This window comes from Eumetopias jubatus, unplaced genomic scaffold (assembly GCF_037043125.1).
Source record: "Eumetopias jubatus isolate StellerSeaLion01/CBP00866 unplaced genomic scaffold, mEumJub1_p1.0 scaffold_9, whole genome shotgun sequence".
Taxonomy (NCBI): Eukaryota; Metazoa; Chordata; class Mammalia; order Carnivora; family Otariidae; genus Eumetopias; species Eumetopias jubatus.
In genome coordinates this window covers 128,492,713-128,505,508 of record NW_028274815.1, presented here as the reverse complement: position 1 = coordinate 128,505,508, position 12,796 = coordinate 128,492,713, and the positions used below count along the sequence as shown (strand labels likewise).

Below are 12,796 nucleotides of genomic sequence, written 5' to 3'. Positions count from 1 at the left end.
GGCGCGGACAGAGCAGCTGCTACTTGATAACTCGAGAGCAGATACTAATTCCTTCTGGGAAAGGTGGAAGGAGCAGGGTCGTCTCTTGGGGGCAAAGAAGTTCCGAAAGAAAGGGACAAAAACGGAAGGAAGGAGAGGGCAAGAGAAACGGAGGGACAGAGAGCCGCGCGTCTTCCTTCCCCAAGGTCGTGGCAGCGCCCGAGGGCACCCAAAGGGCTAAGTGTCCCAGAGGCTGGCACGGCCCGGCAAGGGGCCGCCCCCCCTTTCTTCCCGGGCCGGCGAGGTCGCGCGGGCCGGGGCGGGCTGGCCGCTTTTCGAGCCGGGCTTGTGTCAGCCCGAGCGGCGGCAGCCGGCGGCCGCCGCGGCCGGACCTGCGTGCGTGTGCCTGCGCGCGGTGGGTGTCGCGTGTGGCGGGTGGGAGTGGCGTAGCCCGCGGCGGGGGAGGGGGCCACGCGTCCGGGCGCGGAGTTGGCGCGTGGGCAGTGGCGCGCGCGCCGCCTCGGGGGTCCCTGGCCTCCGCGGCGCCCCTGCCGGAGGGTTCCCGCCCGAGCGCCCCGACTCCGGCCGCTCTCAGCTTCCGACGTAGCCGCCGAGCGCCGGCGGCGCGTCTCCAAGGGGCCCGGCGCGCGCGCGGAGCGCCTTTGCGGCCCGAGAGCGGCGTGGCACTTGGCAGACGCTCCCTTGGCGGCGGGGGCGGCGGCGGCGGCGGGACCCGCCGTCTGGGAGCCCCGAGGGCCAGCCCCCTCCCGCCCCTCGTCCAGCCTCCGCGCGGTGCCTCCGCCCCCGGCCCCGGCCGCCCGCCCCCAGTCCCGCCCGCCCGCCGCGCCAGGCGCCGGGCCCGCCGCTGAGCCCGGCCCGCCGGCGCGCCCCGTCCGGGATGGGGCGCCTGGACGCCTGAGTCGCCGTTCGGCGCGACCTTCGCGCGGGGGAAGGAGCAGGCGCCGCGCGGCCGCGCTAGAATGGAGGGACCCGGCGGCAGCGATCCCAGCGGCGACGGGGCTGGGGACGGTGCCCACCCGGACCCCCGGGCCCCTGGCGCCGCTGCGCCCAGCTCTGGCCCGTGCGCGGCCGCCCGGGATTCCGAGCGCCAGCTGCGCCTCCGCCTCTGCGTCCTCAATGAGATCTTGGGCACCGAGAGGGACTACGTGGGCACCTTGCGCTTCTTGCAATCGGTGAGTGTCGCCCGGGGCGCGCGGGGACAGCTTCTGTTCCGGCCGCCAGCCCTGCTTTGGAGCGCAGGGGCCTCCAGCGCGGGGCGGTCCCCACAACCTGTGGCAGAGGTCCCTGGGGGTCGCGAGAGTCGCCTCAGGGGCGCCCTACCGGGCGCACAGACAAATGGAAAAATCCGGGCTCCTCCAGAGCTGGGCTGTCGCCTCCTTGGCCGGCCAGCGGTCCAAGCCCGGACTCGGGGTCTCCCGCACTCCGTTTCCCCTCTGCACGCTGCCCTTTTGTCTTTTTCTTTTCCCCTCCCGCCTTTCAAATAGTTTTAAAATTAGTTACATCCGCGAGGTAGGGGCTCTGGGACCCAGGCGCCGGGAGCTGGCGCTCCTGCGTCCCCCCCCACCCCTCCGCGGCGATTTCTTCGCCACCTAGTGCACCACCGACTACTCATCCGGGACGGATCCTAGACATCCTAGAGCCCAGCGCCCCTCCGAGAGGAGGATTCAACCCAGAGCCCGGGAGAGGGATGGAGATCCCACAAACCCACAAAACCTCAGGGTAGGACCCCTTTCCCCAGTGCACACGCTTTTGCTGGAGCTTGGGGAGAGTGGGTTTCAAACTCAAGACTTGGCAGTCCAGGTCCCACCCCCATCTCTAAGTGGCAAAACCACCGCGTCAGACTCTAAAATAACAGTTGAGCGCTTACTATGTGGCAGGCACTTAACGTGTCATTAGGAGGTTTAGCCTTCCGAGTGGCCCATGAAGTAGGGACAAGTATTTGCCCCATTTTTTAGATGGGAGAGTTTAGCTCCAGCGAGGCTGAGTAACTTTTGCCCAGAATGACACAGCTGGTTAATTGGGGATACCGGGTTTTGAACCAGGGCGGTCCCAGCGGGTGCTCCAAACTACTATGGTGCGTTTCTTTTTCTTTTCTTCTTTCTTTCTTTTTTTTTTTTTTTTAAATTCCCCCCGTGAGAAGGAGGAAGGGGCCACTTCCCTACTCTCCTAGGAAGTGAGAAAAGTGGCCAGAGGGTAGAGGGGGTGGGCCTGGGGCCAAGCCTCGCTGGAAGTTAGGAGACTCTGAGGGCTTTAATCTACATGCCTCCTGCTGGGACCTCATTTACTCTCTTCTTGGCTCTAGGAAGTCTTTTAATCCTGGTTCAGGAAGAGCTGGTGGGGGTGGTGGTTGTACCTCCAGAAACCCCAGAGCCTGGCTCTGCAGCTCCCAGTCTCTGGGGGAAAGAGGGAGCCCTCTGGCATCCTCTGGGGTCCCCATTGGCTTGGAGGTACAGCTGAGGCTGTGTGAAGTCCTAGTTACAACACAGGGAGGAGAAAGCCCTTCTCTCTGTGAAAAGAGGTGTGTGTGTGGGGGGGGGGCTTGGGGGGTTGGGGAGTTGTGCGGTGGCATTGAAAACCATTTGGCTAAAAGACCCTTCTAGAAAGGCCTGTGAGAATAAGGCACGGTTGGCATTTCTTTCCCATCTCTCCCTCTCTCATAGTTAAAAAAATAAAAAGGAATCTGTTCAGTTTGAAGCTGGCAGTTTCTGATATAAAGATGTAGACAGCTCTGATATCTCTGAGCAATGTCAAATTCTCGGGAGCTCCTTACTGCTCCTTCTGAACCACTCCCTCCTCCTCAGTCTGGAAGGGGAAGAGGAAAGACAAACCAATTTTTATATTAACGGGTAAGAAAATATACCTCTTCCTCCCACACCCTTGCCTAGATGGTGTGGTGCATTTCGGAACAGATAACAGACTGTGTTTGAGTTAACTGTGGTTTCAAATTGTCCACTTGTAGAGTCTGAGGTTGCTGGAATAATGGAAATTGATTGGAATCAACCATTCTTACTATTAAAGAAACAGGAAAAAAAAAAACAACGGATTTCCGTACTTCCACATTATTGAGTTCATCAATTTTTGTTAGGATTGACCTGTCTGTTCTGAGATGAGCTGGTTCTTAGACCAGTCATGCTCCCTGCCGTGGCCTCCGTTTTTCCACCTGTAAACCCAGGGGAGGAGAATCCAGGCTGCTTTTCTGCCTTGTCCTTTCGGGTGTCCCCAGGCTGGTGCCGGAAACGGACTGATTGTGTAACCTGACCAGCCATACCTTGTTCTTGAGCCACAGGAGGCCTGTCTTGTTTTGTTCCATCAGAAATGCCCCCTAAACAACCCCAGGGCCTTTCAGTTTTGAAAACCCAGGGCTTAGCTTCAGGAACTGCTAATTACCAAGGCTTTCCACGCAGTGAGGCTGGCAGCCTGCAGGTTGTTCTCTTCTGTCTTCCCACTCTCTCCTCCGAGCCTTTATACTTGGTAAGGGAAGAATGCTCGGTAATCCCTCCCCGCTTTTAATTCCATGAGGCAGAGGCGGGTCTTGAAGGGCTGTCCTGGCCTTCCTGTGTCCCCTAGTTTTAAGGTCCTGTTGTCAGTAGAAATGACGGAGAAATGTGGGACATGCAGAAGGGCCAGCTCCCGGTTCCTGCCCTCAAGGAGGGGACAATCTAGTTGATGGTGGCAAAGTGGATGCTTACAGAAATTCAAATCCAAGTCTCTGGAGCTAGACTGCTTGGGTTTGAGTCCTTGGGCTGTATGACCTTAGGCAAGTGGCTTAACCTTTCTGAGCCGCACTTTCCTCATCTGTGAAATAGGAGTTGATAATAGATCTTATCTTACAGGGTTTTCAAGAGGATACGTCAGTTATATAAATATATATAAAGCACTTAGAACAGTGCCTGGCAGGTAGTATGGTATATAAATATGAGTTATCATCATTAACTTTTCTGTTATATGATGATGAAATAATACAGATGATTAGGGTTAAAGGATTCCAGCTTCCAGTGAGCAGAAGTCAGGGAGGGCTGCCTGGAGGAAGTGAGGTCTGAGTCAGCACTGAAAGGAGGACAGGGACCTGAGTGAATTTCCTTTTGACTGTCTAAACTCCGGAACTAGTGGTTTTTTTGTTTGTTTGTTTTTTCCGATTCTGGGGCTCTGTGGTTCTTCCAGAATCTCCCCACCTTTCCCCATTACCTTCAGGAACTGGTTTACACCCCTCCCCATCTCCAAGGGGGACTGATGACTTTGGTGCCATGTTTTGTGTATGTTTATGTAAGAGGCACGGGAAGGCAAGGACAGCCCTCTTGTAGAGATGCTAGATCTTTCTTGGGGGATACCACAGAGATTGTGGGAGAAAGTGCCCTGGGTTTTGACTCAGAACCTTGGATTTCAACGTTGAGAAGCCCTGGCTGTGTTGGGTGTTCCCTGTGTGTTCTTGGGCAGTGTTAACAATGATAATAACAATTCTAGTCATTACCGTGTAGGAGCTGACACTGATTCATTATTGATAGTTCTGGGCACTTCACATGTACCCATTTGTTTGATCTTTCCGCTACCCCATGAAGGGAGTGTTCTTATTACCAGTGACACATGAGGAAGTTGTGGCAAAGATAGTTTAAGTGGGCTGCCCTGGGCCACGTAGATAGCAGTGCCAGGCTCTGGTCGCAGGCTGCCCACCCCAGAGCGCATGTCCCTAGGCACCTCGCAGACTGTCTCTGGCTTATAAAGGGCTTGGCCCATGATTTCTTAAGGTGGCAGAACTGAGGTCTGTGTGACCCTGACCTTCTGCCTGCACATCCTCTGGTTACTTCTCCTGTGTGGCTCCTGTTCTGTCTTCTGCAGAATGGGCAGAACTCTAGAAGAATGGAAGTGGCAGGCTGCCAGCTTCCTCCTCTGTGCTCAATGTCTGTCCATGACGTGAGGGTTGAATGGGGTGCTCTGGAGCCAGGCTGCTGGTGTTTGCATCGTGGCTTTCCCCCACATTGACTGCGTGTGGGCCTGGGAAGGTCACTAGCCTGCTCAGTGCCTCAGTTTCCCCATCTGTACAATGGGAACAGTATAGCACCTGTGTCATAGGGGTGTTGTGACGCTTGAATGAACGTGACCTTGAAGCTGTTAGCACTGTGCCAGGCACATAGCTGATATGCTCTGGTGGCTTTTTCGGGGATGTGCAGCAGTGGGGGTCTGTTTGGGGTTGTCAGAGGGGATTGTCTGTTTGGGGTTCACAGTCTCCCCCCTCCCACTTAAAGAGGAAGCTGATTGAATCTTGGGCCCGCTTGCCTCTTGGTTGGATTGGTTTGGGGTCCCTGCTTGCAGGTGGGGAGACCTCAGGGGCAGGTGCCAACGCATCCTACGATTGGTGTGCCAGCCAGGCAGGGGTGGGAAGACAGGAGCCTGAGGGGATGGTAGAGAGACCCCTGGGTAACGGTTGGTCAGCAGGCTCCTGAAGGACTGCCCTTGGCTGGGGACAGAGACCTCTGTCACTCCCACGCACCCAGAGGGTCTGCTCGATCGGCTGAGGATCGGGGTGTCGGCAGAAAGCTCCCAGAATGCTTTCTGGTTCTGCTTTTTTGGGGGTAGGAGACCAGAGCTTCTCTTCTCATTGGAGCTCTGCTTGCCAAAACAAGAAACTGTGGTTTTGTGTTGTCAGTGTTTTTTTTGAAGATTTTTTTTTTTGCTGCTGGTCTTGCACTAGAGAGAAATGCCAGGAGGCGGGGTGGGGGTCACATTTTAAATTCTGTAGTCACTGAAACAGAGTGACCTACTCAGTGACTTCAGGGATTTTCACGACAGCGTGTTGCAAAACGTAGGAGCTGAGAAGTGTGTATAACCACAATTTTGCTTTGGGAAAATAAACGATAATCATAGCATAACACGTGTCGTATGTAGGACACTATGGGCCCTTAGGGACGAGGATGCAAGGATGTCTATCTTGTGGAGAAAGGCAAGTGGGAAGATAATAAAGGGAAAAATCTACTCAGAAATCTCATTTATAATACTGTTTTCATATAAAATTATGCATATGTATGTGAACATATATGTTACAAAACTCTGACAGAAAGAATTCTATTTCAGCATGATTATTAGCTTAATGTAACAGCAATAATAATAATTCGCTAACACTTATGAAGTACTGAATGTTTGCAAGCCCCGTATAAAGCATTCTCTGTGTATCAACTCTGAAGTGCTAGGTATTGTGCTTCCCATTTTACAAATGAAACCAAGGCACAGAGAGGCCAAGTCAGTTTTGCAAGGTCACACAGCCTGACAGAGCTGGGATTCTAGCCTAGGTAGTCTGGCCGCATAACCCACGTTCTTGACCGCTTTCCTGAACTTCCCAAGATGATGCTGTGTTCATGACCAAAATTAACTGCCTTTGTGAGACCTCCGGCTGCCCATGTGGACAAGAATTAAGCCCAGAGGTCCAAATTATCGGAGCTTCAGGATGCCGGGCCACTTTGTATTGGACAGAACACCATTAGGAAGTCAGGGAAGATCTTTTGATGATAAAAACCTCAGTTGTCAGCAGGAGTGGTGGGGGCATCTTTTGTGCAGGGCAAACAGAGCTGTCCACAGGGAAATCCAAAAAGAAATTAGACTGCTTTTCTCAGTGTGCAGGTAGTTTGGGAACACCTGCTGTATAGTCTGGCAGCGTTCTAGGCCAGAAAAGGCAGCTGTCAACAGGGCAGATGTAGCTCTTGTCCTGCGGAGAAGGACAACCCAACAGAGATGCTACATCCCATGCATTTGAATGAGTGTGTTCTTCAAATGAGCATCCCGGGCGCCCATTCACTATTATTGGGTGTTTTCCCTCATAACCATTTATCTGTCACTTAAAAAAGAGAGGCACGGAGTTGGTGTCCCTGGCTTCAGGGCACCCCTTTCTTAGAGGGTGTCCCCCTTTATCAGGCTGCTGAGCAGAAGACCTGTTGAGCTTGGGCCACTCCCTCAGATCAAGAAACCCACATCCTCTTTGCTTCACAGTGTGCCCCCCCCCCGCCCCCCACCTTTTGTAAGAGGTGTCTCTGAAACTGGGCATGCCTGCCTGTAGAAGAACTGAACCTCTCAGATTCTTGTGATTTCTCTTCTCCAGCTCTCTGGCTGGAATCCTGGTAGGAGGTGGGTAATCGAGGTGGGCTGGTCCTCAAACCAGGGTGCCTTGTTCCTCAGGTACAGGGCTGGGCCCCAGCTGGTTCTTGCCCCAGAGTTGTGGAGACATAGAACTTGATAGCAAGTGGCTGGGGGGGGGGGGTTGTGGGAGGGAGGAGAGGGGCGTCTGAAACTCCTTGTTTTGCAGGTGAGACCCTAGAGGGACCCCCTGCAGAAGTTGTGGCCCCCAGAGGGAGGTGAGCTCTGGTCAAGGGTGGTGGCCCTGGGGCTGGTCAGGGTTCCATCCTGAGAATTCTGGGAGAAGAGTTCCCAGGATTTGTGTTTTAGCCTGGCTCAAAGGTCCCTCTTAAAGAGGTTCCACAGGGGGCATTTCAGCCCTAGCTGCCGGTCTGGGGCTAATCCCTCCATACTTCAGCCCTTGGCACTGCTGAAATATTGGGGCGGGATCACTGTCCATTGTGGGAGGCTGTCCTGTGCATTGTAGGATGTTTAACAGCAGTCCTGCCCTCTCCCCACTAGATGCCTATAGCGCCCTTCTCCCTCAGTTGGCACAATCAAAAAATGTCTCCAGATATTGTCACATGTGCCCCAGGGGGACCGAATAACCCCTGGCTACAAGCTCCTTTGACCACGAGCTCTGCTTTCAGACCATTTCAGGGCATTTATATGCGTATGCAGAGACACATGGAAGTGCTGTGTCTGAGTGTGTATGTGCTTACCTGAGTGCCATGATAGGGTCGCTCTTTTCATCCAGCCTTGTGTCTCGGGTTCATGGATTTTAGAAGCCAAACGGCCTGGGGTCGAATCCCCGCTCTGCCCCCATGTGGCCTCGGGCAAGTCCTTTTGCCTCCCCGAGTCCTGGGCTCCCCGTCGCCGATGGAGGTGATGGGAGCCCTTAGGGGCTTGCCGCAAGGACCAAGTGCAGTCACCCGTGGGAAGGGCCTGCAGAGCTGAGCGCTGAGCCGAGGTCAGGGCTACCCCGGTACCTGCTGCCCGCTCTCCTGCTATCTGAGAGGAACCCCGAGGAAGGAAGGAAGGAAGTCTTCCAGCCTCCTAGCCCTGTGTCAAGTTTATTTGTATTTTCTCGGCTCCTCGAGGACCAGAAGGGGCTCAGCCTGCTCCTCTTTTGTCTTGTGGTCGGACACTCAATCTGTGTTTACCCGCCTGGTTCCTTCCCCAGGGTGGGACTGACAGACGATCCCTTGTGTCTGGGCCAGGGGAGGCAAGGCTATTTCAGGCTGGCGGGACTAGGGCCACCAAAGTCTGGTGGAAGCAGGTGGCCATGAGCCACCAGGATCTGGGGGCTTGTATTTTCCCCCTTGCAGGGAGGTGGTGGGCAGCTTCCGTAAGGAGCTGCTCCCAGCTGCAGCAGCAGCAGCAGCGAGGCTAGGGCCAGTGGGGGCTGTGGGCGGTTGGTGCTTTCATTCACTCATTCACTTCTTCATTCCATACATGGACTCTGGGCTCGGTGCTGGCACATGGCCAGAACAAGATGGATAAGGCCCCTGCCCTCGTGGAATCTTTAGACAATACAAAGAGAGATCACTTGAATAGGTGGCGACAGATGCAATGATTATATTCACTGAGGCCCTCCTATGCTTTGTGTGGATTATCTCTTTGAGCCCTTGCAACAACTCTTGTGCCGATTTTGTGGATGGGGCAACTAAGGCCCAGAGAAATGGAGTAACTTGCTCAAGTCTACTCAGCTGGGGAGTGGATGCACCAAGAAGGAAATAAAATGAAGATGTGCTGGTGATGGGGATGGTGGCATCTCCTTGAGATGGGGTGGTCAGGGAAGGCCTCTCTGAAGAGGTGGCATCTGAGCTGAGTCCTGGGGTTGAGAAGGAGCCAGCTGTAGAGAGCGTTGAGAAGAGTGTGTTCCGGGTAGAGGGGAGGCAGCATGTGCAAAGGCCCTGAAGCAGGACCATGCTTGGCTTGTTTGAGGAACAGCAGGAGGCCAGGATGGCGGAGTTGGGGAGATGAAGTTGGTGTGGTATGGGACTCATGCATGGTGAGCACTGTGGGTTTGATTCTCGGTGGAGTGGAGGGTTTTCAGCAGGGGTGTGGCATGGTCTCATTGATGATCTGGAAATTGTACTGCACGGGGGTCTTCCCAAGATCTCAGCAGCCACCTCCTGCCTCTGGCCTGGACACTCATCCAGGAGGGAGGACCATACCTTCCCCTCGCCAGGCGGATCCCCAGACCCTCAGGGTGGGCTGCTGTGTGACCCAGGGCTATTTCCATCCCTTCTGGGTCTCAGCCTCCATGAGTGCTGTGTCTGAGCTGACCACACCTGATGAAGAATTTGGATCCCTGTTCATGACCAGGGCGTAAGCAGGCTGTGTGGGTGGCCCCTGGTGAGAGGGCTGTTGATTTATGATGGGTCTCTGCTTCCTGTGAGAGAGGAAGGTACCCCCTGTTTTCTGTTCAGGAAACTAATTTGCATGATTAAAAACTGTTTGGCAGTACCTTTGCCTCCACCCGACTCATAGCCACCTTAACAACACTTTCCTGTGTGATATATTAGGTCTCACCTCTGCCCTGTAGTGTTGGGGAACATAGTTTTCAAACCCACTTCACAGGTGAGGAAGACTGAGGCACAGAAAGTGAAATGCCTTGCCCAAGGACACCCGGTCGAGAAGCAGCCAGGACGATTACAGTTGCCTGCTCTGCTCTCACCTGGGCCTGCCCCAATCTGCCCTCCATACACAGCCACAGGGGTCCAGTTAGAGCTTGAGTCAGTTCTCACCACCGCCCTGCTCAGAGCCCTCCCGTGGCTCCCGCCTCCCTCAGAGTAAAAGCAAAGTCCTCAGGATGGCCTGGAAAGTTCTGTCTCCTCTCCTGTTAGTCTGTCTTCTTCTTTCTCATACATTTTTTTTTTAATTGAGATATGATTCACACACCATAAACCTCACCCTTTCAAAGTGTATGATTCAGTGGTTTTGAGTATTTTCGCAAAGTTGTGCAATTATCACCGCTACCTAATTCCAGAATCTCCTTTCGCTCCTCCTCCCTCCCCCCACCCCTGCCCCCCCAGCCACACATGTCCTTTCTCCTGCCTCATGGTCTTCTCACTGGTTCTGTCTGGGATGCTCTTCTCCCACTATCCCTGTGGCTCACTCTGGCCTGTTCCCGAGGAGGTCTTTTGCTGACCACCCCTCCCCCTTTCAAAATTGTACTCCACCCCCACCTCGCTGCTTCCTATCTCCTTCCGCTTCCCTGCTACCACCTGACACACTAGATGGCTGACCGACTTACTGTTTATTGTTTGTCTCACTCACCCGAGTGTCAGCTCCAAGAGGACAGGCCATGTCTTCTGTTCCATTCACTTTGTCAGGCACCAAGAACATTGCCTGGCACGTAGTAGGTGCTCATTAAATATTTGTTGGATGAAAAAATTCACTTTTCCTCAGTATACGTGTGTATGTTTTCTTATGTAAGAGGACATAATTGTCTTGATTGATCTAACGGCTAAATGCTTTTGTGCAGACGTTTGGGGACCTGGGACTAAGACAGTCTCGTGCTCTCAAACATGACCAAAGGTGGCGTGTGGGCTGAGGGCCCCGGTCTGCTGTGTTTGCTGATCGGTCCCCACCACCCAGCCCTCGTTAGCTTCGGGCAAGGGAGTAGATGAGTGACAAGGGGATGAATGAGACACAGTTTGGGTCCTGCTACGTTCTTAATGAGTGGCCTTGACTTTGGGGCACGCGGAGCCCAGTATGGGGAGTGGCTACAGACTGGTGTCCTTATCACATCAGGAGGTCAGAGGGAGCTCCCTGCGGTCCCAGCCACCAGCTGATGGCTGGCCAGACTGTTGCTGGGTGGTTTTGAAGATTTATTTCCCCTTGATCACAGAGGTAATAATATAAAGTGGCAGGGTGTGTGTCAAAAGCACATTCCTTCCTGTCCATTCAGCCACAAGCATTCCTTCATGGAGCCAAGGATGGTAAAATGTTTTGCGCGTATACCTGGCTATAGGTATTCTATATTTCTACGTAGGTGCAGAGGACTAGACACAGAACCCTCGTATGCCATATTTATGGGCAATTTCATACATTTGTTTTTAAAGTTAATTTTGGGGTGACTTTTTATTTTGACATGTCAAGAATACAGAGCCGCCTGTATCCCCTTCACCCAGATTCACCAATCCTTAGCTGTTGGCTACCTTTGCTTTTAATCCTCCCCTCCTCCTTCCCCTCTCCCACCTGCCTCCCTCAACCCCGTATAGACGCAAATGCGTGCACACGCACACGCACACACGTACGTTATTACAATTATCATGACTTTGATCCATTTGAGAATAACTGCAGATATGATGCCCCTCAGTCATTCAGCATGTATCTCTTAAGGACGCAGATGTTCTCTTTACTGTAACCATAGTACACTGAACAAAATCAGGAAATTTAACATTGATACTAGTTTATATGATCTACAATCTGTATTCAGATTTCACCTGTTTCCCCAACAGTGTCCTTTATACCTAGCTCCCCTCCGCTGTCGTCCCCATTCCAGGGTTCGGTCCTACTGCCTGGATCCTGTCCCTCTGGTGATTTTGTGTGTGGTTTTGACCCCTTGGTGCGGGCAGCAGAAACTCTTCGCTGAGATGCGGTTCTGCCAGTGCTTGTCCTTGGCCACCACTTCTCAGCTCTGTGACCTGGGGCAGCGGACTCTTGGGCCTCAGTTTACTTAGCTGTAAAATAGGCAGTTTACTTAGCTGTAAAATGGGGAAGTTGCTGTTCCTACCTGACAGGCTTGTTGTATCTTCACACACATTTTACTGAGCATCTGCTGGGCATCTGGGTCTGCTGTAGATGCTGGGGGTACTGCAGCCCAGCGCAGGCAAACATGCGGGCCCTCGGGGGGCTCCCGCTGCTGTGGCCGCTGAGGAGAAAGGATTAGCCGGGCATGGTGCTGGCTCCCAGGGGCGCCCGCCGTGTGTTGGCCATCTTTGCTCTCACCACACTCATTGTAGAACCTTGGGCGATGAGGACCCTTGCAGACGACAGCCAGTGTCACCTTTTGTTAGATTTGTCCTTGTTGTTTGCCTTTGTTTTAGCCTGGGAGTAACCCCACTGCCCACACGATATTGTATCTTTCTCCTCTGGTCTCTTCTGGGGGATTCCTCCCAAGTTTGCACCAAGCCTTCTTCATCGCCGAGCCTCTGATGGCTTTGTAATGGTATGTGGGGGCTTCGTAGTGAAACGTGGGCTCCCCACTACCCAGGTCGGATGCTGACTCCTTAGTGGCTGTGTCATCAAGGGCCATCCGCTTCACCGGTGTGTGCCTCAGTGTCCTCTCTCCTGAAATAGTGCTGTTTTCTCCATCAGTGGGGGAGTTAGATGAGGTAACATCTGGAAAGCTCACGCAGCTGCCCAGCACACGGGGGCTGCTTCAAGTGTATTAGTTAGAATTCCAGTCATTCCACTGATAAACATGAAATATTATGTGAATACAATTATTATTTGTATTATTTTATTTATTTAAAGATTTTATTTATTTATTTGACAGAGAGAGAGAGACAGCGAGAGAGGGAACACAAGCAGGGGGAGTGGGGGAGGGAGAAGCAGGCTTCCCGCTGAGCAGGGAGCCCGATGCGGGGCTCGATCCCAGGACTCCGGGATCATGACCTGAGCCGAAGGCAGATGCTTAACGACTGAGCCAACCAGGCGCCCTAATTATTTTATTTTTTTTTTA

At 53.5% G+C, this 12,796-nt stretch overlaps 1 protein-coding gene across 1 annotated transcript in view; it reads left to right on the top strand.

The window, feature by feature from the left end:
• Positions 1-839: 839 nt before the first annotated feature.
• PREX1 (phosphatidylinositol-3,4,5-trisphosphate dependent Rac exchange factor 1) overlaps positions 840-12,796 on the top strand; it is a 177,450-nt gene continuing 165,493 nt past the window's right edge. Inside the window, exon 1 of the mRNA XM_028125219.2 lies at positions 840-1,172. Within this exon, the coding sequence (XP_027981020.2) occupies positions 960-1,172 (213 nt within the window). The 5' untranslated portion in view covers positions 840-959. The remainder of the gene's footprint in view (positions 1,173-12,796) is intronic.